This window comes from Carassius gibelio, chromosome B21 (genome assembly GCF_023724105.1).
Source record: "Carassius gibelio isolate Cgi1373 ecotype wild population from Czech Republic chromosome B21, carGib1.2-hapl.c, whole genome shotgun sequence".
NCBI lineage: Eukaryota > Metazoa > Chordata > Actinopteri > Cypriniformes > Cyprinidae > Carassius > Carassius gibelio.
This window is the reverse complement of record NC_068416.1, coordinates 22,259,030-22,285,791: the sequence shown is the minus strand read 5'-3', so window position 1 is coordinate 22,285,791 and position 26,762 is coordinate 22,259,030. Positions and strand designations below refer to the sequence as shown.

The window sequence follows — 26,762 nt, the reverse complement described above, 5'->3', positions numbered from 1 at the left end:
CTACATTGGACTAATTCTACCAGTTTTGTTTATGTAATTTTACTAGATTAATAACAGAACCTTTAAATATTATTAAATATGATCGCCATATTTGTATATTTCACCTTCATTTTATCTTTCAGAAAGGAAAGGAAAGCCGTTCACATGGAATTATTTCAATTACAATGAAAATGTGGTGGGAACAGGAGAGATGAATTGCGTTAGAAACATTGGAATGTGTCTATAAATGGTCGACCTTTCTAAACCATATGTTTCATTCTACCCGTTAATAAAAAAAAAAAAAAAAAAAATCGCTCCAAATGGAAAAACAATTGTAGCTCTTTTTTAATTTCACGCTTGGATTGTTTGTGACATCTGAGCGTTTTAATTCTAGCGGAACGCCAACGCGAAAAACTGGAGGAGGTGCGGGAGCGCGCGTAAAAGAGCGCGCACAGCTGTCAGCACCAAGGACAGCGCTCCGCCGCAGAACAACAGCCGACGCGCAGAGACGCATCACTGATTTTCTGCTGCCAGCTTTCATGTAATATGCGACTTCCTTGCTCTGCCTGTCTTCAGCCTGACTTAACAGTGGGAATTAAGAGAAAGGCTGCAGTGAATGCCGCTACTCTCAAATGCCATCGCTTAATTGAACCGGGCACCATGAACAGATCGCCGCAGTGTGTGTGAATTTCGTGCCTGGGATTTTTTTAAAGTCTAAAACTGCCACACTGGACATTGCTTTCATTCTTAACAAGCGAATAGCTCAAACAAGAGCCTCCGGCAGCACTAAGAAGGGAGCTCACTGGCACTCTCCGTGTGCTCTCCTGGCCCTCCACACGATGCGTCTGCTTCTGCTGGCCGCGTTGTTCTCCTGCTCCTGCGTGCGGGGCGGCTGCGAGCCCAAGATTGTGAACATCGGGGCCGTCCTGAGCCAGAAGAGATACGAGCAGGTGTTCAAGGATGCGGTCGCTCAGGCGAACCTAGTGTACGGAAGGGATAAATTCAAGTTGACCGCCATCTCTGTCACTCACAAAGCTAATGCGATTCAGATGGCGCTGTCTGTGTGTGAGGATCTCATTTCCAGTCAGGTGGGATTTTTAGTATCAGCGTTGCACTGTGGTATTTTCATGCGGCGAGATTCAGTATTAAATGAAATGATTTAAAAGTTGCTTGAGGGGTAAACATGTTAATGCAATATGCACCACTCAGATTTTATTATTTTGTTTGGCTTTCATAAGGCAGTGTTTTTTGATGCATGATATTATCCATTGCAAGTACCATTATTTAAGTTATTGAAAAGAGTTCGATTAAATATGCAGCTATATTAATTAGAAAGATTTACAGATATACTGATTCCAACTAATAATTTCCAAACATTTATAAATACCCTATTTATCCTTTCAAATTTTGTTTAGATACTTTATGTATTCAGTTGATTAAGTTATAAAAAATCATATTTCTGACTTGAGTACAATTATGAAATGCATATTATAGGTTAGACCATTTTTAAATATGATATGTATAGAGAGAGAGAGAGAGAGAGAAAGGTCAGAAGCAAAGTTATTGTTGTAAAAGTTTCTTCTAAAATTAGCATTTTTTCTCAGGCTCATACCTTAATATTCAGTTATTTCACTTTAATAGCAATGAAAACAACTTATTTATTGCTGTTAAAATGAAATTACTGAACCTACACATAGGATAAAGAAGAAAAAAATTTGAAGAAAATTTCAAATGCTACTTAGAGGCTTTTGCATCTGAATTTTCCATCTCTCTCTCTCTCATATATATATATATATATATATATATATATATATATATATATATATATATATATAGACACACACACACATATTCTTAATATAAGTATAAATATTAAATAAATAATGAGGGTGTATCTCATTTTAAAAAAATGCTCAAAATAAAAGGAAGCATTTTTACATATTCTGGCCTTAAAATGTAACCTGATGTAGTACTTTTGATACACTCACATTCAGTGTAGATTTTGACTTGAATAAAAACCATTAAAGTGGATGTTACCACATAAAGCACATTTTTTAGGCAGGCCAACAAAAACAGGCACTGACCTGTGGTGACTAACTTGGAAAGTTAAACTTGGTTTGGATTGTGGCTGCCTAATTTGTTTAGATGTCTAAACAGAACAGCCTGTCAGATGACGATCCAAGCAGGCTGATGGACTCAGGGTGGGAGGAAAGGTTAATGTACTGTAGCTGACCCCACAGAGCTTTGATGTCAGGAATGAGTGAGATGACGATACTGGCTGAGGGCAGCAGCTGCAAAACAAACTAGGTGACGCATGAAAAATCAATGATTTTCAATGCAAGCCATTGCTATTTTCACAGAGTATTGTGCTTGATAAAAATAAAGATGGGGGTGGAAGGGTCAGCATGGCATCTATATCTGCAAACCGCAAAATATCTTTGGGAGAAAAATACTGCAAAATGTTAGAGACATACAGCTAATGTTCATTATAAATACACCATATGAATACTAATATTTACTATAAATACAGCATAAAGAGTGGAAATGCACAACCACATTTTCATTTTCTACCCATAAAAATTACATTTGTTGGTATAAAATATTTAGAGATAAATAGATAGATAGACAGATAGATAGATAGACAGATAGGTAGATAGATAGGTAGATAGATAGATAGATAGATAGATAGATAGATAGATAGATAGATAGATAGATAGATAGATAGATAGATAGATAGATAGATAGATAAATATATAGATCTGCTCTGTTTTATGCCATGTTATCCTGAGAAGTGTAAGAGGATAAACCATGATGTATTGCAGTAGCAATGCCCTACATGAAGTGTAAATGAGAGACATTTTCACTAGTGAATAACTGTCACACCCGTGGGAGTAATTCTGCCTGATGCTTTGTTTCATTAAAAGCCTGCTTTAAGTGCTCTCTGGGCCGGTGATGTCATTACAAAAGTGCTGAGATAGGAGTCAATCTCAGGCCTGGATATTGCACTGAACAAAAACTGGGTTGAACATGAATTTCTCTCTCTGCCGCCCTGTTCATAGTGCTCCTTTGTTCGTTCTCTCACTAATATTCACACCAACCTCCCTGGTCGAACCAGTGGGTTTCTAGAGCTTAATTATGTACATACCTTCAACAAATTTGGGCCGTAAGGTTGTGTAGCTAGTTAGCAGGATGTCAGGATAATTGCTGAATTAATTTCTTGGTTGTGTGAGATCCTTTTAATGTGAAACTGCTGTATCTCTCAGTCTTAGCGCCTTTGGCACAGTGATGTCTCTGCCCACTCTGAAGACATTCTCTGACAGACGGAGCCGATGCCGGAGGGTCTCTCTGGAAACACATAAAGTTTTCTCCATTGTTGTTTATCCTTCCTAATACAGCATATTTTTTGAAAAACAAAAACATGTTTATATATGCCAGATTCCTCTTTGTCTCTTATGCTCCCTTAAATCCAACCAAACATCCTTCATCGTCAATCAATCAAATTGTCAATCTGTCTGTCTGATAGATTTATTCACACAACAAGGCCAGATCCATGAGTCATAGCGATCACCCCGCTGTGATCCAGTCTTGACTGCTAGTTTGTATTTATACCAGTTTTGTGAACATATTTGCAGGTGTATGCCATCCTGGTGAGCCATCCACCACAGTCCAATGACCATCTGACGCCCACTCCGGTCTCCTACACCGCAGGGTTTTACCGAATACCTGTAGTAGGGCTTACCACCAGGATGTCCATTTACTCAGACAAGGTGGGCTGCAATGAGAGAAATTTTATTATTCAGTTTCAGTATGAAACATTTTGGGTTTTGATTGTATTAATGGTATTGAGTGTTTATTCAACTATGGGGTCTAAATCAATTCCCATACTATGACTAGTTTGTCTGTTAACATAAAAATGACAAAAGTGCAGCTTGATTGGAAAAGAAAAAATATTCTGCAGACAAGTGATCATTTTTCTGCTGAAAGATCAATAATTGGAATATTTAGTTACTCTATCTGCAGTTTCAGTTGATATGTAATGAATCTTTAAATGACTGATTCAGTGAACAACCGATTCAACAAACCAACTGATTTGTTTAAAACATTGATTAATTCAAGAACAAAATAAGTGGCTGTCTTTATGATTATGTCACTGAATTATTTATTCAAAAGATTCATTCAAATATTTGATTCATTCAGGAACAAAATGAGTGTCTTCATGCTACCAATTTGTTCAGAAGTGCTGATTCATTTAGTAATGAAACAATTGACTTGTTTGTGAAATACCTACATTTAATTTTTTATTCATATTCACACAGTAATTATTGAAATGGAGTCTCTTCATTTTTAAAATGTTATATTTTTATGATATGATTTTATAAATACGAAACAATGAACACTATAAAACAGAACTGAACAGTCTTTTTAAATAAATAATTGCAAAAAAATGAAAGAAGACAGTTCTTTTTATTTCACAGTTTGGAGTTTTTTTCTTTTCAGAATTGCGTTAAACTTGTAATTCTGTTCGGGTTTATTGCAAGACTCGCAATTAGGTGAAAAAAAGAATTATAACTTGCAATTTTGAGTTTATGAGTTTATAGTGATTCAAATTTTTTTATTTCTAAATTTTATTTCTGAATTGTGAGATAAAGTGATGCAATAAAAAATATTTAATTATGTGTCCCAACTTTATTCTTTTTCTTTCTACCTTTCTACCAGTAGCAAAAAGAAAAAAGAATGTCAATAAAAAAAGTTGGGGACAAAAAGCCTTTAGTTGAAGAAACACCTTTATTATTTCACTTTATAATAATTATAATAAGAAGTGAAGTGAAAAAAAAAAGAAAATAATAATAAAACTGCAATTTTAAACTTTGTCTCCTACCTTCTTTTGTCTGTACCCTTCTTCCAGAGCATCCATCTCTCATTCCTCCGCACAGTGCCACCCTATTCCCACCAGGCACATGTGTGGTTTGACATGATGCGGGAGTTCCGCTGGAATCACATCATCCTAATCGTCAGCGATGACCATGAAGGCAGAGCGGCACAAAAAAGACTAGAAACCCTTCTGGAGGAGAGAGAGACCAAGGTAAGCAATTCCCAGTTACAGGATTCCCAGTGCGTGCTTGTATGCCAGCGTGTGTGTATCAATCGCAAAAGTCTTCTATGTACGTAACTGTTTTACTTTTTTGTCATGTGATCACATCTCTCATGCCATGTTGTAAATGTTGGCTAACATTCTAAAACCAAAGGCATCAGCCATGTCTAATGTGGTCTGATTTGACTTAACGTGCGTTATTTGCTCATTTCATGTTGCTTTCTACCATAGTCAAAAACTCCTGTCTATCCACAACAGGAGCAAAATGAAAACCTTAACCTGGGGCGTTGCAAAGCATCAGTGACTTTTTGAACATATTTATGTTATGTTTATACTGGTAGTTTTTGTAGCCTTGAGAGATATAATCCTTGCAATTGCCGAGTCTATCGTCATTGTCTCTTGAGGTCCTTTAGAGCTGTGATTGCTTCATAAATACAGTGGTGCATTGTGGGAATTTTGCTCTTGCAGAGGTTCTGCTCAGTTTCCTTGGGGATGAAAGCTAAATCACCAGCCCACATCCCCCCTGCTCAGCACTGAGGTAATTATTGTTGCCCTCATTGCTGCGAGAGATTATTAACAGTGAAACTATTTAGGTATGGTGAGAATTGAGCTACATACCCACAGAAATCCATTGAAATCCCAAATAGCTGCTTTATTTTCATTTTTCTTCTTCTTCTCAGTATATTGTTTTCGAGGGAACACCAGTGGGTATCATTGCTTACTCTAGTCCTTTGAAAATAAGACATGGCCAAATTAAAAAATACATGTAGAAAAGGTGCACATATGTAAGAAACATATATGCATAATTTATCTAATATTTATGCATATGTAAAAAAAAAAAAATCTGTGGAATGTGTGACGAACCATGTGACCATGTGAATAGGTGTTTTCTGCCACAGAATATTTTCAAATCCCTTATGAGCATTGTACTTTTTATTAAATAATTATATACATACGCACACACACACACACACACACACATATATATATATATGTATATAAAATATACTTTCAAAACTAGTTTGAATGGGAATTTATTCTTTTTAAATGTCTTTTTTGTGTTCTTTAATGACCTTTAACTTTATTTACATTCATCTCTACCTCTTTAGTTCTTTATTAAGCCCATGTAAAGCACAGATGTGCTAAATTAATGAAAAATTGTCTTGTCTTCCCTAGATTTTTCTCACGTTTTATAGCTGAGTCATTGATAGAAATGAGGTCATCACTATTTATCATGCATGAAACACCTCTGCTTTCTGATTTATTGCAATGTGAAATTAATTTTTTTTTTTTTTTTTTTTTTTTTTTTTAATAAAATCACATTTGTGATTTGTACATTTTGTACATCATACTGACAAGCTTTAGTTAGTGACCACAAAAGGGGTCATACACACTGGAGTCCATTTATTTTCCTACTCTAGACTTTTTAAACCTTGCAAACATTTGAACAAAACTCTTTATTTACTTTTAAGCTTCTGAAAGTAAAGAAGGCTTTATTTGTCATTTTGTGCACTACTATTGAAGTTTTAAATTGCCTCCTGTATCATAGACTTGGCTGCCATTTTGTTGTGCTTGTGTAATATGCATTTCTATCAGGCTTTCTTTTTTGTTATTTGAAGTGCAACTTTGTTTTAGAATTCACAACATCAGGCTCTCTACACTTTCAGAACAAAAAAGACCAAAAATTGCGGTACAGCACTTAGGACCGTATCCTAAAAGAAACATCTTAATACCTGATACCTTTTAGGGGGAAAGGCATAAAGGTGCATCTTTGATCCCAGAAACAGACTAAAGGTAATTTTTCTTTTTTTTCAGATAGTGTACTTTTATCTTATGTCTGTCTATTTCTAATTTATGTTTGAAATTGGCAGCTCCTGCTTTCAGGGGTATTTTTAGGCAATTTTTTTCCCATTAGTTCTCTATTAAAAAAGCATCTCTTCTTATCTTTATTGAAAATGGTATAACTTGTTCTGAAATGACTGCTATTATGCTTTTGTCATTTACACAGCATGAGTTATTAGATAATGCTAATCAAATCATTTTAGCAACACCAGTTCACACTGATTGAGAAAATATATATTAATATTTAATAGCTACAGAGTAATGAAAGCAAGACCAACATGATGTATAAATAATTCATATTTCTAAATGTTTATAAATAAGACAAGAAAGATCATTGACTGCTGCATCTTAATAGATGTGCCAAAATTTCACATTATTTTATATTCGAATGCAGAATGAACTGAGTCTATTTTTATGCACTATGCACCAAGGATCCTTTTCATATTCCTTCTACTATCAGTTTACAAGAGTGTCAGATATAATGAGCTATTTCCAGCGAATGCGCAGCAGGGGTTCATGGCAGCTGCATGAGTTCGGTTTAAGAGGTGCTCAGGAAAGGCCAGTGTGTATTCACCTTTTTAATTTCCTTTGAGGTGTCATAATGTGCAAATGTCATATAGGTCACGCATAATTTCAGCAGCCTGATTCGAGAATCGCTTTGAGAGCTCGCGTCCAGTCTATCACAGTTTTAGGGCAGTGTTGTGTGTCTATGCAGTGGAAGGTTTATTTATATCACTGCGAAATGGCACCGTTTGAGCCAGGGTTTCCCCTGAGGCCGCTGCCCTCAAAAATACAGCAGAACTCAAGATGGTGAAGGAGAAAATGTATTCTAAGTGTGTTTCAGCACTCAACAATATCTGGATTATTATTGAGCATTTTGTTAACTTGGCAGCCCATCACAGTAGTCTGTCATCTTGATTGGATTTGAAGTAACGTTACATCAATCATTCAGAAAGCGTTCATGCGCTGCTGCAGATAGCCGATCTGGATTGATGGAAAAGCACCACTTGGTTCCCGAAGTTTGTAATGTTTTGTCATGCTTTGCTAGCTTTGTTTAAGGTCTGCAATTTTATGCCAGATGGTCTATGATGTTTTTTGCAAGTCCCAGTGTTAGGGCTTCAGATTTGGAGCAGAAAAGTAAAAATTTATTGGTTGCTTTACTGCCCGCCATTTTCAACTGTTTATAATATTCTTCTGTGTCTGCATATTTTCTCTGTGCACATTACTCATCAGAATAAAAAAAGGAACTATGAAAACCAAGACCAACTGTCCTTTGACAACAAGAGAGGACCTAAGGTATATTTGCATGGTCAGTGCACGCCGCCCTCCAAAATCTCTAAACGTAGCTACTAGAACCAGCCCAACCAATCACCGGCCAACCCAGAAATGCCCTTCTCTTGGTAGCACGTGTTTCTTGTTACGTTGAGACGTTACTTTTCCCTTTTTTTATGATTTAAATGAAGAATGGATTTCTTTTGAACGATTATAATTTCCGTTTCAGAAAAAAAAAAAAACGCTCCGCTTCTTTCATTACCATTTTTTTCCTTTTTAATAAAGGATGATGCATGATTCAGAATTTTAAAAAAGCAAGCCCATTCTTTGTGGAGATCCGAAAGTTTGGGACACAACACTCCGATTTTACTTCCTATCGCAGCATCCCCTCGTTGCTCTTTTTTTCTCGACTCTTTTTCTTTGGGGAAATGACGTCCTCTCACCTGTCACTCCCCTTTCCACCTGGTTTTAGTTTTCGGTTGCATCGGTCTCGCTCCCCGAAACCTCTAACATGCACGTCCTTCTCTGAAGCCTTGATAACCCTCAGTTTGCATGCAACAATGCCGAAGTTTTTTGTTTTTCAAGCTTTTTTATTCTTTTATTTTTCATTTTGAAGCAGTTTTCCTGGAACTCTATAATTTCCCCCCTTTTCAGCCCTAGATAATAAAAAAAATACAAATACAGTAACAACCAAACCAACCAAAAGTGCTGAATGAGGCAGCATGGTTCAGTTACAGAAGTAAATAGCCTCTTTGACTGATTGTGTACCCCAATCTCAGGCCGAGAAAGTGCTTCAATTCAGCCAAGAGACTAACTTAACTGCCCTGCTTCTGGAGGCCAAAGAGCTGGAGGCCCGAGTGATCATTCTCTCTGCCAGGTAAGAGGTTTACTGCATGATGTTATCTTAGCAGTGCACCAAAATCTCTGCACTTCACTCTTCACTGTATGATTACCTGCAAAAGTAAAATGAATCAGAATGAGTTATCCAGAGTTATCTGAACAGATCACCATATGTTGTGTTTTGGTTACTTGTTTTTCTTAAAGGAATATTCTAGGTTCAATATAAGATTAAGGTTAAATCAACAGCATTTGTGGCTTAATGCTGATTACCACAAAAATAAGTTCCACTTATTCTTCCTTTTCTTAAAATAAAATAAAAAGCTCGACATGTCACAAATGCATTTTATTGAGCTTAACTTGTTCTAAAACCTAGAAAATAATTAGCTTAACTTGCAAGACTTGCAACAACCTTTGCAGTACCTGCTGCTTTGCTGGTCGACCAGCACAAGACTAGCACTAACCAGTTGGTCTTTTCAGCAGGACAGACCTTAGAACACTTTGAAATAAATAACATTGAAAAGTCAAAGCAATGGGTTTACAAAACAATTTCATACTTCAGTAAGCTTGTATTTTTGTCAGCGGTTGTAAACCTGTCTGTCTGCCTTTAGTGAGGAAGATGCAGCCGCCGTGTACAAAACAGCACGCTTCCTCAACATGACAGGCTCAGGCTATGTATGGCTGGTCGGGGAGCGTGAGATGTCCGGTAAAGCTTTGAGCGAGGCTCCTGATGGTACGTAAACCCACCTTAGTACAGCTGAGACAGACTGAATGAATAGAAGCCATTTGTCTCAGTTTCTCTGTTAAACTAGACAGATTTTATTGATGAAGCAAGTAGTGGATGTTGGTGTGTGTGTATAAATTAACCGTTTAAACATTTAAGCACTTTATGTGTTTAAAGGTTTTAAACGAGTCACTTTAGATTACACAATAATGGTTGAGTTCTCTGGTTCACTGGCCAGATTAATTACAGTACTGAACTTAACATTGACCTCTAGAGGTTTCATTAAGAACTTACCATAAAAATGTCATTGTCATGAAGTAGTTTATCTTTAAAAATGTGTGTTAACTTATAAAGTGTGGTTTTATCATGTTATTATATTAATAGTCTGGCTTCTGTGAATTTAAAAAGGGTGTTTTTTCAACCCTCCCTTTGATGTGTTTCTGGTATTGGTAAGCTATAAATGGCCTTTTTTTGTCCCAGGCACTTCACAAGTCACAAGTTTTGTCATTGTCGCTCCCAATACACTTGCTCACCTTTTACCCTGCCAGTGTTTTTTCTTGTCTTTGTCCTAATTTATAACACTTGTGGAGTCTTCACAGTAATCTTTTGGAGATCCCTTGCAGAACTGGATCTTTCAAACCCTGCTCCAATAACAACAAAAACTCAGCTGAAGTTGGATTTATATATGAAGTATACCTTAAATCTGATATATTTCATCATTCACTGTTTGTTAGTGTCTTCACAACTGGACAGGACTTTCCGCAGTTTGGGCAGAGGTGGCGCTAGTCGGCTCAGTTCAGTAAATCCAACCTCAAGGGTCAACGCTCGCATTTTGGGCAAAATGCCTCAAGTAGCATGCCCGTGAAGAACAAAACATTCATTTTACATTCCAATTAACTACTACCAGTGAAAAAATCTGACAAAACATTACTTGACATCTGATTTGAGAGTCATTTACCTATGTTGGCTCAAAGGGTGACCCTATGGGTTTTTTGGTGTTGGAAAGGGCTCCTAAATGTCAAAGTCAAACAGCTCACTGCTTGTTTTTATCATCAACACATAGGGCTGATTGGCCTCCAGCTCATCAATGGCAAGAATGAATCGGCGCACATCAGTGATGCCGTTGCTGTCGTAGCCCAGTCCATTCAAGAGCTCTTTGAGAAAGAGAACATCACAGAACCTCCAAGGGGCTGCGTGGGCAATACCAACATCTGGAAGACCGGGCCACTTTTTAAAAGGTCAGTACCACTAAAGATCATGCGTGCAGCTTACCCGTTTAATTTATTATTTTCCATGACATCGTGCTTGAGGGTGCGTCCGTGTCATTCTTTGATGGATTTTGACAACCACAGACTGTGATCTAACGCACTGTCTCAACACTTGATATTTCATCTTTGCATATTTTTCATGCATCACATTCACATACAGAAAGTTACTCACAGGTCAGTACTGGCTGTGCTCCACAGGGTACTGATGTCTTCCAAGTACCCAGAGGGCCTAACAGGACGCGTTGAGTTCAATGATGACGGTGACAGAAAATATGCTCATTACAGCATTCTCAACTACCAGAAGAGCAGACTGCTTCAAGTCGGCATTTACAATGGAACACAAGTACTAGTCTTTTCTTTCACAGTATTTAATTTACAATTTCATTACATGGGTCCTGAATCTTGCATTAGCAAAAATACAGAGTTTTAAAGCCAACACGAAGTCATAGAATTCCCATAATTGTATTCAAATCCAACCCAGAGATGGCACTTTTGGAATCTATGCAAATTATTTTAGATTAGAAGACTGAGCAAAGATTATGATTATGGCTATACGCCTTTTAATTATCTGCTATAATTATCTGCTTCATCAGGTGGTGATGAATAAACAGAAGAAGATTATTTGGCCTGGAGGTGAAACAGAAAGACCGAGAGGATTCCAGATGTCTACTCGATTAAAGGTACAGGGTTCAATACATCAATCCAAAACTTGCTAATAATTTAGGGTCATGAATCAGAAATTACCTGAAAGTGTTTGATGCCACATAGAAAAGCTGAACAAAATCCAATCCATCTATTGCAGATAGTGACCATTCATCAGGAACCCTTTGTGTATGTGAAGCCAACTATGCTGGACGGGACCTGCAAGGAAGAGTACACACCTAATGGAGTCTTAATTAAAAAGGTGATCTGCACTGGACCAAATGAGACCATCCCAGGTAACACATCAGGGACGTTTATGTCATTGTGCTTTTCTACATCCTCCATCTGGAGATACATACATACATACATATATATGCAGCAGGTATTTATATATGTATGAATGTAGCAAGTCTGTCCATGATATGTGTGTTTTATGTTGTGTGTGACAATTTTTTGTGTGTGTGTCGCTTGGGCTTCCGTCGTGCCATTCTGCTATGCATATACAGTAGTTACAGCTGACAGCTGTATATGTGCCTTGTGTCCAGCCTATATAATCTAACAGGTAAAGTGTGAAAGTCAATATGACAGGATTGTACTCCTTTTAAATGCTGATGCTCCCATCTGGCTGTTGCATCTGCCTGAGATCAAAATGGATGGAAGATACATCCATTCCAACCACAGAAGTTGTGGCTACTTCAATTCAGCCACTACCATAGATGAATTGAATATTAATTCAAATAGCTTGTTAATATTTTATTCCATTATCATCTGCAAGAAAATCTATGACTGGCTGAGTTGCAGAGTGGATGCTGAATTTATAGAAAAATAATTGATCAGACATCAATGCTGTCTAGCAGTTGAGAGCATACACCATCTAAAAGAAAACACATTCTCTAAATAAGTGAGTGATTTTAGTATTGGAGTGAGTGAACTACTAAATGGTGGGCTTTCTAAATGTCATTTTAATGTGATCAGATTTAATGAAATTCCACTTTTCTGATTTGGTTACAGGACGCCCAACTGTTCCCCAATGTTGCTATGGATTTTGCGTTGACCTTCTGATCAAACTGGCAATGACCATGAACTTCACCTATGAAGTACACCTGGTGGCAGATGGGAAATTCGGAACACAAGAAAGGGTAAGCACAATTTCACGTTATGCTAAGTACAGGCAAGATGATTGTCATAAGACTGCTTTAAACTTATCTTTTGGTGATATAGGTAAATAACAGTAACAAGAAGGAATGGAATGGTATGATGGGGGAGCTCCTGGGTGGCCTTGCTGATATGATCGTTGCACCCTTGACGATCAACAATGAACGAGCCCAGTACATAGAATTCTCCAAGCCTTTCAAATACCAGGGACTGACTATCCTTGTTAAAAAGGTACAATTACACTTCTTAAACTAGCCCATTCCATTTGTACTCTAGCTACAGAGTAGTATAGCTACATAAGTATAGACTTCTGAAAAAAATGTCACCACTTGCTACTGTAGCCACATGACAGCATCGCTAGTACCTACCAAAGCTGGTGCTGAAATGTGCTAAATTCATGTTACTGACCATACAATGTGTTTCTCAGGAAATTCCTCGCAGTACACTGGACTCATTCATGCAGCCATTCCAGAGCACACTGTGGCTACTGGTGGGTCTATCGGTGCATGTGGTGGCGGTGATGCTTTACCTACTAGACCGGTTCAGGTACAACAAGACGTTGGTTTGAGAGTGTGGCTACACGTTCTATGTATGTCCATGGGGTGGTTGTATGCACATGTTGTTTGTTCTTTTAGGTAGTTTGTTTCACTCATTAGGATCATGTAGCACCTTTGTTTCAGGATGTCTCGACAGAACATGAGAGGGCTGAAAACATTTTATTGTCATTGTCACCATGGAGGTGGGGGAGGTTGGGTGGCTGTACTCTGTGAGCCTGTTCTTTTTTCCCTCTCTACCTGTCTTTTCCTGTCTGCCCTCCATCTCCTTGCTTCACATATGTTATGGTCTCTGTAATATAGCCAATGCTAAGTAACGTGGGATACTGGAGCAATTATTTATTTGAAGACCACTTATATGGGTTCTTGGCCTGTTCTCTTTCTGAACATTTACACTGTTTGACCTGGTTTTCCCAGCCCTTTTGGAAGGTTTAAAGTAAACAGTGAAGAAGAAGAGGAGGATGCCCTCACCTTATCTTCAGCTATGTGGTTTTCCTGGGGTGTCTTGTTGAACTCTGGAATTGGAGAAGGTGATGTGAAGTCAAACTTGTTCTTAAGATCATATTAAATTAAATGAGTTTTAATTGACATATGTTTGACTACTACTGTACTTAACACATGTTGTCCAGGTGCCCCACGTAGTTTTTCAGCAAGAATCTTGGGAATGGTGTGGGCTGGCTTTGCTATGATAATAGTAGCATCCTATACTGCCAACCTGGCTGCCTTCCTGGTGTTGGACCGGCCTGAGGAGCGCATCACCGGCATCAATGACCCAAGGGTATGCTTCTCTAAGCACTTGAACTAACAAAGTAAAGATTTTCAAAATGCATAGAGAGTTTGCATTTTTTCTTCTAGCTAAGGAACCCATCAGACAAGTTCATCTATGCCACAGTGAAGCAAAGTTCGGTGGATATTTACTTCCGGCGACAAGTTGAGCTGAGCACCATGTACCGCCACATGGAGAAGCACAACTACGAAAGCGCCGCTGAAGCCATCCAGGCTGTTCGGGACAAGTAAGTCCCTGCTGGGTAGACACCAGCAGGTCTGGCCTCATGGTCAGTCAGTCTTGAGGGTCCTGGGCCTGCAGGTCTCAGGTACATAAATCAGTGCCAGCACTTACTGCACTAACCTGCGACCCTGGTCCATAACCTCACACAGGAGAGGCCCAGCTATGTGCCACACATAACATATATTAACTTTGAGCTAAAGAACACCTTTTTCAGGTTTTCAGCAAAAACGTCATTGAGGGAATCCAATGGGGGACAAAGCTCCACTCGTCCGGCATTGGATTTCATTTACCTATGAGGTGGCAGTCTAGATTTCTGGTAACACAAGTCGCACAAGAGGGGTGGGGTGGGTTTGGGTGCCATGAGTGTGTTGTTTCTCACTGTACTGTTGCACCGTAACCCCCAACCGTTCCCGTCCTCCTCCCTTCCCCCTGCCCCAACAGCAAGCTGCATGCTTTCATCTGGGACTCTGCGGTGCTGGAGTTTGAAGCCTCGCAGAAGTGCGACCTGGTGACCACGGGAGAGCTGTTTTTCCGTTCGGGCTTTGGCATAGGCATGCGCAAGGACAGCCCCTGGAAACAGAATGTGTCCCTGGCTATTCTCAGGTCTGTCCCAGCCGAAGCAGCATATCGTATGCTTCTGTATGGTTTTACGTTGTATAAAATCTCACCATTGGACACTTATTCATCTCTCTCTGTGTATTACCCCTCTTTCATCCCTGCTCTGTTGTCTGTGTGCTTGATCATATATGAATTTGTATGTATGTGCTGGTGGTTGTGGTGACTTTGTGGGATTTATCGGTACTTTCTACCAAAAACAACTTATTAACTTTTGAACTTCTCTTCCTACTCTCCACCACCCCTTGCAGTTCCCATGAGAATGGCTTCATGGAGGACCTAGATAAAACCTGGGTGAGATACCAGGAGTGTGACTCAAGGAGCAATGCCCCAGCCACACTCACCTTTGAGAATATGGCAGGTATGGTCTATTTCAGGTACAGAGAAACCTAAAAGAGATTGGACAAAAAAGGTACAGTAGGTAAGGTATTGGGGCCTTTTTTTTGTCCAATGCTTTTAGTTGTAGTTTTATGCTCACCTTTGTTGGTGTTCACATTTGTAACAATCATTAACCTTTAACATCCATCCATTTTGCATGGTTTCCAGCAGCAGGCCCTACATATATGGGCAATACATGTAGGATTCCATCACACAGAGGCTCCACCCCCTCCAGCTCCTCAGTGGGTTGATTCGACGAATACAGTGTCTGTGCTATTGGTCTGACAGTTTCATTCATCCTTCTCATTCACAGGTGTCTTCATGCTAGTTGCTGGTGGCATTGCAGCTGGGATCTTCCTCATTTTCATCGAGATTGCATATAAGCGCCATAAAGACGCCCGCAGGAAGCAGATGCAGCTAGCCTTTGCGGCCGTCAATGTTTGGAGGAAGAATTTACAGGTAAGGTAGATCTCCTACAACACAAAAGGCAAAAATAATAGTGAACATGAGGGAATGGCCTCCCAACAAACTTTTACATAAGAAACACTTTTTGTACTAGGGCTTTAGTTCACAAATATTATTCATACCTTTGCTGAAAACAGATCTTTGGTTGCACTGTTTGGTGTGGTGACCAAAGGTGAACGAACTCCACTGCGTGTACTTAGGCGTCTTAAAGGGCCTGGAATTGTCTAGGCTGCTCTGGTTCAATCAGCCTCCTTCTTCTTGTCTGTCCCAACAGGACAATAAAGAGAGCTCAGGGAGTCAAGCTGTGGGTGCGGCTGGGACTCCATCTTTAGTATGTAAAACAAGCTGATCCATCTTGTTGCCACGCCATCCTTGCTACGTGAATCAGTATATTTAAAATAGCTTATATGCTTAGTTATTCATCAGAATATGAAGCTGCTTTCATGGCATGAACCACTAAAATGCTTCAAACCACTTAGTGTATCAGAGTTAGATGAAATAGAAATACATGAAGATTATGTAGGCTGCCAAAATAATGTTTGCGTTATAAAAAGGTAATGTTGATCAGGTTCTGCTAGTATACATCAAGCTATGATCTGGAAGATAGTTTAAAAAAAATGTGACAGAGCGCTTATTGGTGTAATTAGACGTAGATGTTATTCCTAGCCTTATGTTTATATTATTCAAAAGCCCTATCCAGCACATCCATACTATAGTATAACCCAGTCCAACTGAAATGTCTGCTACAAACTCTTGCTCACCTGTGTGTCCTTAAAGACCTATGTTTTCTAGTGAGAAGTCCTGGGAAGTCTTCCCAGTGGGACTGTGATATTTGGTGAGGGGTGGGCCAGTGGGGTGGGAGCTGGGTAGAAGTACAGTGAGGCTGTGAGAGCCTCAAGCTGCTTCTTTATTTAAAATCACACAAGGTCAAAACTGCTGCAATAGAATAAACAGCAGTAGCAGTGAAAGGTAAGATCACAGTCACTTGTCTTTGTTAGCAGGTCAATTTACTGTCAATGTCTGTCATCTGACTCACATGTACAATTGTCTCTGTATGTATATGCATGTAAGCTCTTATGCAGAAAGGCCAAGCAAACACAAAAACACTTTAAATTTGGAGCCTAGAAGACTTATGCCAGATCAAATTGAGGGGTTGATTTAAATATAAAACATTAGTTTGTATGGATCATTTTCATGTTTTTTTGTCAGCTCTTCCTTTCTGTATAGGAATTTAACTGGGAATTTTTTGATGGTGATATCTTTGCGAGCTTGAGTATAAATATGTTTTGTGTGATTACTTCTATATGAATGTCCATATTCAAACACCCCATTTGCACTTGTGTGTACCGAACCTTCATAAAGGGAACTGTGTGTAACACACACAACACTGCACTTCTGAATAACCTGCCCAATTAGAAATTTTGTCCACTGGGCTGTCCCAATGTTATCACAAAAGCACAGAGATGTCAAAAACAAGCTGCCCACATTACAATGGTTAATGGGTGTTTCTTGGAGCAGAGCACATTCAGAAGTGCACTGCCTTCAGGAAAATGAGAAAACAAACACTGAAAAACGGGATGCAAAACTTAATGAAGCATGAATGTGCTTTCATGAGATACTATGTCAAAGCTTGCAGCCAGTTACATGTCTCACTGTGCGGGTCTATGTGGGTCCAGCATGCTAAATGCACAGACAGTGCTCTGACCACAGACAAATAGGGCTTTTTAATATTTTGTCTTTGTTAAAAGCATAAAATTGATGCAGGACAAACAAGAGTGTGTTTAGCAAAATTGTTCTTAGATTGATTGCAAAGACACTGTGGTAAATACCAAAGTGGTAGACTTTTTAATTTGTAGCAGGGGATATTCAGAAACTTTTAAAGGACCACAATAAATATGAAGACGATCCTGAGAGTTTTCCATCAACAAACAAGTCAACTGTATGCTTGTTTACATTTTGCTTACTTTTTCCACATCCATGCTCCTACTGCCCTCTGCATGAGTTTAAATGAAATTCACCCCACATTTAACCCAACTCCCCGACACCCTAGATAGAGTACATTCCTTACTGTATGTGTGGTGTGGATTTCCGTTATACCCTACAAAAAGTATAACGCTCAAAGAGGGTTCTTATAAGTATTCATGTATTGATCAGTATTACTTCATATCCTTTGCTCTTTTTGGCATTTTATTGGTTGCTCTACTTCCCTATAAGAGTGTTGTTTTGTTTTGTGATATTACAGACTGCTTGGCTTTGATGTCATTATTTCCTCAGCAAACCCATTTTGCTGCCTTTTGCTTTTGCTTATGGATCTTAAAGTCATATGATCTTTAAAGCAAGTGGATAAATATTCATTTATTTTTCTTTTTTCCTCCCCAATGCAGCCCTCTTCCTCTGTAGAGACTCAGGATGTAAGAATACCTTAATTCGACCTTTTCTTACACAAACACACCCAATCTTGTGCTATACCTTCGTACCATTGGTAGAGGCCAGAGAGTAGCCGTGTGGGGCACCTTTGTTGGACAGTGGGAGGAAAGGGGGCAAAAAGGTCCCAATCTCCTTCTGTGCCAAAAACCACAAAGTGTTAAGAAAAAGTATTTATGAAACAGCACAAAACAGATGCCAAGGAAGATAACTTGAGAATTTGAAAGTGCTGCCACTTCATGCAACCAAATCTGTTGCATCTGTTACTACCAATTCTTAGGCTCTTTGCATTAAATTAGTCTCACCTCTATTCATATTTATAGATTGTTGGGTTTAAAGATAGCTTAATCAGTGGGGAACGAGGGCATGTGGTTTTGGCAGTTGAAAACCAGCCAGAGAACATGAATAATTGTTCTACGTATATTTATTTTAGGATAGGAAAAGTGGTAGAGCAGACAGCGACCCAAAAAAGAAACCCTCTTTTAGGTCCATCAGTACCACCCTGGCCTCCAACATCAAGAGACGTAGGTCCTCCAAAGACACGGTAAGGAGGTTAAGGAATGGCATCTCTCTTTTTACTCGGCCGGTCTCTCTTCCTCTTTCTGCGTCTGTCTTTCTCTCATCCTATTCTTCTGCTCCTCTTTCTGTATCTACTTTCTTCTGTCTTAAACGACATGTCATGTCTGAAACCAAGAGAGCCGCATTTCTCTCTGGTTATTCCTCCATTCCTGGCATCTTGGCCACGGCCACGTGTCTGTCAGTCAGTCATCGAGTCACCATCCAGACCCCATCTGTCAGTTAGAACTTAAGATCTCAGCCATCCATAAGAGTTAAGTTGAAAGGTTTTAGGACCCAGTGATCAGGAAAAAGGTTCTAACCTAAGATCTGTTCCAAGAGGAGGGGGCGCTGCACAATGCCTGATGTTTCTGGGCTGCTTCTCTCCCTATTGCAACCTCTGGATGTGAAGTGTGTGTTAGCGCGGGTGGACGTGTGTGCCTCTTTTTGGTGGGATGTGTTTTGCGTATTTGTGTGTTTCTCGTCCCCAAACCTGCCTGACATTATTGATATGAACAGTCAAATCTTGCTATGTTTGTTTCCGCAACAGCATGCTTTGGTGTTGTGGTGTTTGATCAGAGCAACCGATACCATGCAGACTAACTCATTTTTTTTTAAACAGCAGAACTTCCCTTTTAGACACTGGAATCATCTATTAACAATGATTTTCTTTTGTACAGTTGTTTTGTTTTAAAGTCCTAACAAAGTTTATTTCAAGGAATGGGAATTTGAAAAGGAAAATTCTGTCATCATTTACTCACCCTCATGTTGTACCAAATCTGTATGATCTTCTTTCTGCCGTAGACCAAAAAAGGAAATAGTGGAATGTCCAAGCTGCTTTTCTCCTTTCAGTAATAGCAGACAGTGACCAATGGCTCTCAAGCTCTAAAAAACATCATAAAAGTAATTTGTGCTATATTCAAAGTCTTATTAAAAAAAAATGTAAATCATAAAACATGCAAGAACAAATGACATTTGTTATCAATGGCATAAACCTGTGAATTAAATTTAAGAGATATTTAAATGTTAAAAGAACACTTTTTTTCCATTTCATTTTGCAACTCCCCTAGAGTTAAACAGTTGAGTTTTACCATTTCCCAATCCATTCAGCCGATCTCTGGGTCTGGCGGTAGCACTTTTAGCTTAGCATAGATAATTGAATCTGATTAGACCGTTAGCATCTATATAAGTTTCTATATTTTTCCTATTTAAAAGTTGACTCTTCTGTAGTTACATCGTGTACTAAGACCGACGGAAAATGAAAAGTTGTGATTTTCTAGGCTGATATTGCAAGGAACTATACTCTCTATACTTCAGCGCAATGATCAAGGTACTTTGCTGTCGTAACATGGGTGCAGCAGGTGCGGTGATATTACACAGCGCCTGAAAATAGTCCCGACCTAGTTTGTGTAGTTGCAACAATAGCAGAGTTGCTGGGGACTATTTTCTGGTGCTGCATAATATCACTGCACCTGATGTGTTAAATAGGAAATATATTGAAACTCTGGTCATTTCTGAGTGAAATGCTAATGGTCTCATCAGATTCAATGATCTATGCTAAGCTCAAATTTCAATCTGATCCTGCTACAACAATCTGTGGCTCTGGAAGACTTGGAATATAGCAATAACAGCAAAATGATAATAATTACATTATTATTATTATTATTATATATTATAAAATGACTGTGCTGCCATAGTAAACCTGCCCAGATATGGAGAAAGTTCTATAACTACTGTATACACTACATTATAAACTTGTATTTAGTATAACATAAACAGATTAATTCTACATTTCATAACTGTTGATTCGGATGAAAATGTATTTGATTTGCTATGGCACCACAACTTATTAAATAGGGTTTAGAAAACGTACAAATGATTTATTTTCCATTTTCAGCACTATTCGTTGCGTTAAATTTTCTCACATTTTATTTACGAATTATGTTACTTTTTTTCTTTTTAAAATGTTTAAGTAAATAGGTAAGTGGGTTAGGGTGGTGAATAGTGAAGAAAAGGCACAACAATCCAGGTGAAAATAGAAAAACAATAGTAGCCATCCACAGTGTTTAACCATCCTTTTATTTCTTGATATCAGTGTCGCCTCTCTTTCTATATAAGTGGATGTATATGGATTTATAACTGTCGACGTCCCCCACATGATGTACATGCTACACAGCCTCTCTCTTCCTCTGCAAGCATGCAATATATCTGTCGTAGAAGTAGAGACTGTGTTTTGGTTGCCTTAGTAGAAGTAGTTGCATTTTTCGTGGTAGTGATGATACACACATTTTTGTCTCTTTTGCTGATTCACTGTCTCTCACCAGGGGGCACTGTGGGCTTGATTTGGAAGTGCCAACAGCAAGCCTTCTAAGTGACCATGACAAGAACTCTCTCATGCCCTCTAAGTCGTGCGAAGGGCATTCTTGATGCAACACCAATGAAAAAAAAGAAAAGAAAAAAAAAAACTTCCCGGTGTCATAAGAAGTATTGCTGAATACATCTATTCTGCAATATGATGTTGAAGATGATGATGATGAGCTTGACAATTAGAACTTTTGCCTTAAGCTTTGGCTTTTAGAGTTGTTGCATCATATATTGAGCTTATAAGCTTATTTATTGGCAATGGCATAGTAATAAAAAAACTGTAAGCTATAAAAGAGGACACATGCTATAATTAATATGGTAAATATTAATTTCAAAATAATACTTTTATTTTGAAATTATTTTGAAATCCAACATTGCATGTGTCCTTGGTTTTTGCTAAACTCTTAAAATTTTGAATGATCTGAAACTCGTTGCTGCTGCTTTTCCATCAGTATACGTATTTTGCTTTTTGAAAATGTATTCCTTGGGTATATATATATATCGGGCTTGATAAGCAGATCACAAAAAAAAAAATGTTTGTCAGCTTAACCAAAAAAGCTCTCTGTGCCTCAATTTCACAGTTTGCCACAGCAAGGAACAGAACTTGAAATGATAATAATGTAATAATCCTGTCAGATCAAAATACTCTGTTTTAATACAAATGTCCTTGTCGTCGCAACATGGCAAGCTTCACTGAGAGACATTTTATAGCTTACAAAAACTGAAAGTAAAAATAAAACAAAGTTTTGTTGTGTTAACTGCCTTCTGACTGGGCACCTGCATGTCATTGAGTGTTTTGCCAACCCGGCACTGCAGATGCCCATGTGAGAAAACAGCTTGTTGCCCTTCTAACACGTCTAAGCTTGAGATGAGGAAACAGGAACTGCAACTGAATGAGAATTTAATACAAATTACAAATATAAATATGCAGTGGCCCAGAAAGTATTTGAACATTTGAGCCAAGTTTAAAAATATAGTATCGTCATTGCAATAGACAAAACAAATATGAAGTCAACTGGTATGTGTCCATTATCAAACTTTAGGAGAAATACTTTGGTTGTTAGGTTTTAATACTGTTCTAAATGAAGATAAATAAGTATTTTTGGATACCTTTTGGACACTTTCTGGTTGAAACCTCTGGTTGAAAGTCAAAAGTGGAACCAATGTCTATAGCTAATGTTATGAACTTCCACTATGTTTACTGCTTGGGTGCTAGTGTGAACGTGAAGCCATTTGATATCATATATCCACTAGAAACCACATTGGGCCAACTGGGTTAAAAGCAACTGCAAATATAGCGTGGAAACAAAGGTCATTGGTTAACATCACTTCTTTGCAGATGCCAATTTGATTATATTTCATTATATAATGCAATGACAGTCATATATTTTTAAGTGTGTCGCAAGTGTCCAAATACATTTTGACTTTTGACCCAATAATGCTTCTATAAATAACACATAGGTTATCAGGTGACCTAACACCATCTCTCTGCAGAGAACCTGCTTCCTCTTCTTCTAATATAATTCTAAATACCACCTAAGACAGCAAGATAGCTGGAAGAACACTTCTCCCACACCATTTAAAATTTGTATAACCTCCTTGGATGTAACAGAATCGTTAAGTGTTGCATTCAATTGTTAAACAAAGCCTTTAAAATGTTTCTGAGTCCTGGCCTGAAGGCAAAATTTAGTGCAATCAGGACATCTGAAACATTCAATGGTAGAGTACTTGTTTTGGATTTGCATGCTACTTGCTGTCTTGGGGGTAAACAGGGAAATCCGTTCTGGGCTTTTGGGGAAGAGGAAAGATAACGGTCGCACTAATGCTCTCTATCCTGTGTGTTTTTTTTACCTTCTCTCTCTTTCTACAGCAATTCCCACCCACAGACATTACGGGCCAACTCAACTTGTCCGACCCGTCTGTCAGCACGGTGGTGTGAGGCAGAGAAAGAGGGAGAGTTTAATATAAAGACATGCTCATTCTTTAGAGACAAACAAGATGGAACTAGAGGGGAGCGCTGTAGTACCGCTCCTCTAGGTTTTGCACAATGAATCCATCATGGACGAAAACTACTGAGCCACTTCACCTTTATGAAGAGCCAATGGGACCTGTTGGGACTTCATGGTGGACTGCAAGGGAAGGCATGACACTGCAATGCACTGGAGCACTGCGAACACACAGAACATATAAACACATACACCATCACAGCTTGATGCTAAAATTAGTATGCTATAATTCCATCCACCAGTACTTCTGTATAAATTCTTTATCCTTATGTAGAAATATTCCTTAATAGTATAAGTGCTTATTTTTATGTTGATTAAGTGGTTTAAATAGTGTAAAGTATAATTTAGAACAAAGAACAAACCATTTCATGTCGCAAGGCTGGTTCTACGGCCATTATTTAGAGAATTAACTAGTTGTAGTACGTATGAATTATATTCATCACTTACATATGATATTTATCTTCTTTACATTTCTTATTGTTTTATTTGCTTTCTGTTCATTGTTTTTCATTCTTTGTCTATATAAAGCAAAATGTAAGCCAATCAAGCACATGATCTGTGCTGTTTCATATGTCATTGTCTTTTATATTCTAACATCCCTTTGCGTGTAATATGCATGCAGATTTTCCCCTTAAGGATTATGGACAAGAAAAATATACAGTACCCCCCCCCCCCTCCACATAGTGCAGAAAATGTATTCAATTTTAGATTTAAGATGTTAATTGCAAACTCTCCTTCGAACTCAAGAGTTCTTCCTTTTTAAATGCAGTCGTTCTCAACTTCAGTCTGAAGGGTGCATCAAGGGGCCGAGTTTTTTCATCCAACTAGCACTTGGCATCTCACGCAAAATCATTTCTGTGTGTCATCCCCACAGGCGACCTCAGAGATCTTTTACTTGAGAAAACCCCAAGTGTCCATTTTTTTTCAACGCTGGTGCTGTAGTTCCGTATACACCTATTAGTTAGATGGCAAAACTGGCCCGTTCCCATATTCTGGGGTTGAGAAACATCAACAAATGCTGTACAAACAATGACTGCTTACTGTAAATGTTCACTTATTGCTATTTATATGACCCATGGAAACTCCCATATAAGAGTGATCATCTACCTAGCACTTTAGTGTGAATCTGTTGGAAGCTATACGCATATGAAAATTATGCAATTTGCCAAATGTTGATTGTAATACTAATACTTGATATGAAAATGCACATTTAAGAATGCGCAATATATGTAACTGTTTGAATTGAACAAAACACTCCGTTTTTAGTTTTCATATATCAAGAGATTTGGACTTGTTTCTGATATATCGGATTTAAACTGTGTCAAATTAGTGCATATCACATATATCTTCTGTTTACTATTAGCTTAAACTACTTTAGTTTTTAGTCTTGTCAAACTGACAGGTGTATGTACAGTGTGTTTTTCTCATTGCTTGGGTCAATGAATGTGGTTTGTACTTCAGAAGAATGATGTATTATATCTGACTTCAGGGCATGTGAACACTGAATTCAGTTTATGTTGCCTGGACTGCTAGATTGCAGATGATTTTATGAAAAAAAGGGAGTGTTTTATGAGAAACTGTCACACTGTAAATGACACACAAACACAATCAGATAAATTACATCACATACAGTAACACACATATCTAGAGCATAACTCTTAGTCCAATAAGTGCTACATCTTGTTTCAGTTGATTTTAGATACTTCGTCAATGCATTTTGACATGCATTTTGACAAAATATATAGAAATAACATTTCTATGTGCCAATAAATTTGTGCCATGTCAGTTGCAGACCACAACTAAGTGTCTTTTCAATTTTGTGAGCATGATATTATATTCATTTATTTCCAAACCATTATTTTGAGCATGTATTTGTACCCAGAAGAGAGCAAAACTTGACAAAATTCTCCCAAAACCATGCGCATATAAATTGTATGTAATATATATATATTGTATAAATGCAGATTTTTTTTTCTTTTAGGGTTAGGTTGTAAAGTGTATAACTATCTGTGTATAAAAACAACATCAATCTATGCATTTTCCTCTTGCATGTGTAAATATGTGATGAATGTACAAATAGCTAAATAGATAATTCCTAGAGTAAAATCTCAATGTACGAAGATGTGCACATAGACAAGTACTGCAGCAAATAAACAAGCCTTCCACTTTTGACTATCCATTTCCCAGAAAGTTCAATATTAGCTTCAGGCAGTTCTGGGGAGGAGGAGATGCATACATTAGTCAGACGTCTACGTTATGGGCCGGGGGTAACGTTAGTGGTCAAAATAGTGACTTGTTAATCTTTCATCATGAATTCGAAAGTATGAGGAAAACGCCTGACAGTGTATTTAAGAGGCGGTATCACCATCATCATTAGTAAGGACAGTCTGTTCCTCTGCAAACACTGACGTCTGCAACAGGTGAGTTTACTTAAGTCTTTGCTGCACAATAGGCTACTACATGATATCTTATTTACTGAAACGTATTACTGTTTAGTTTTTGAACTGCTAAACTGTGTCACCATCCTACGACACGACATTGTCGTTCCATTATCGTCAACAAGGCGTCATCATCTTAGCTGCTCTTATTACGGGATCTGTTTATTCCGACCACTGACTGAACGCAGGTGTAAGGGATTGCTATTCCCGTCTAAAACAAGCATTTATTTTATTTACGTTGTAATTCTCCTGCGTAAAACTTAAAAGTGAAAGACCGAACAGCATTAGTGGGAAAACAAATTGAAATTTAAGTTCTGTTTTTAGCGTTGTTTACATTTAACGTTCCCTACCATTTGCGCCAAAATATCCTTCCATATTTCCACTTCTACATTTCTAATTGAAAAAAGACATAGCTTACCTTGTCATACCTTGAGAATAAATACCCTATGATTAAGTGAGTGTGCAGTTGTTCTCTTTTAATTAGATTTTACTTTTTGTTCCTTCATCTTGCACCTCTCTGACGTTCGCGCGCTTTGATTCCAGAGCTACATTTCTGCCATAAAATGTGTTACTGTCGTAAAAGTTAAATACTGAAAGAAAAAAAAATTACCAAGTAACAAAAATTCGTAAAGCGTTTTGGACAAAATGACATGTTAATGATTGAAATTCCTTTTTTTTTTTTTTTAAGTAAAATGCAATTAGTGCTGGTTTGTGGAAAATTCACGTTGCTAGGGAGTTGCCATGGCATGTCATCGCTATGTTGTTGCCAAGGAGTTTTTGGACTTGACCTCATTTATATGTGTGTGTGTGTGTGTGTGTGTGTGTGTGTGTGTGTGTGTGTGTGTGTGTTGTTGTTGTTGCTATTACTTGCTTAATCCATATGACCACTTTATGTTTCTTCTTTCAGACACTTGCTGGCAGGTGGTAGTGACAGTTGCTCTGTGGGCAAGAAGCTTCTTCTGCGACAATGGGAGAGAGAGAGGCATGCTTATTTTCACCTGTTGCTCCTGCTGGGAACTGGATTAAACACTGCCTGTCCACCCACTTCAGGCCTAAACACTCACTGGAGGAGGGTTCCCAAGGTGGCCACTGGTCATCTCAGCCATTTTGCACAAGAAAGAGACTTGTGGTGGCCCTTCTGGT

General features: G+C 38.2%; 1 protein-coding gene across 4 annotated transcripts; it reads left to right on the top strand.

The window, feature by feature from the left end:
- Positions 1-418: 418 nt before the first annotated feature.
- Positions 419-24,980, top strand: grin1a (glutamate receptor, ionotropic, N-methyl D-aspartate 1a). Of its 4 annotated transcripts, XM_052588720.1 has the most exons (22): positions 419-1,067; positions 3,612-3,746; positions 4,886-5,062; positions 8,147-8,209; positions 8,965-9,062; positions 9,634-9,755; positions 10,810-10,984; positions 11,213-11,357; positions 11,608-11,694; positions 11,817-11,952; positions 12,668-12,795; positions 12,878-13,042; positions 13,239-13,357; positions 13,783-13,895; positions 13,995-14,143; positions 14,221-14,378; positions 14,816-14,977; positions 15,241-15,350; positions 15,681-15,826; positions 18,217-18,243; positions 18,690-18,800; positions 23,046-24,980. In XM_052588720.1, exons 1-22 carry the CDS (start codon positions 819-821, stop codon positions 23,112-23,114), a joined length of 2,844 nt encoding a protein of 947 aa, XP_052444680.1. In that variant the 5' UTR covers positions 419-818; the 3' UTR covers positions 23,115-24,980. The 4 variants fall into 4 exon arrangements, with proteins under 4 accessions (XP_052444680.1, XP_052444681.1, XP_052444682.1 ...); XM_052588721.1 differs by lacking the exon at positions 8,147-8,209; XM_052588722.1 differs by lacking the exons at positions 18,217-18,243; positions 18,690-18,800 and having other exon boundaries at positions 420-1,067.
- The last annotated feature ends 1,782 nt before the right edge of the window (positions 24,981-26,762 follow it).

What these genes read in the sequence shown, in the direction of transcription:
- grin1a (XM_052588720.1), top strand. Translation starts at nt 819, where the DNA reads ATGCGTCTGCTTCTGCTGGCCGCGTTGTTCTCCTGCTCCTGCGTGCGG. An exon ending in GTGATCATTCTCTCTGCCAG is followed by an intron (nt 9,063 to 9,633) that starts GTAAGAGGTTTA and finishes GTCTGCCTTTAG; the next exon opens with TGAGGAAGATGCAGCCGCCG. An exon ending in ACCAAATGAGACCATCCCAG is followed by an intron (nt 11,953 to 12,667) that starts GTAACACATCAG and finishes ATTTGGTTACAG; the next exon opens with GACGCCCAACTGTTCCCCAA.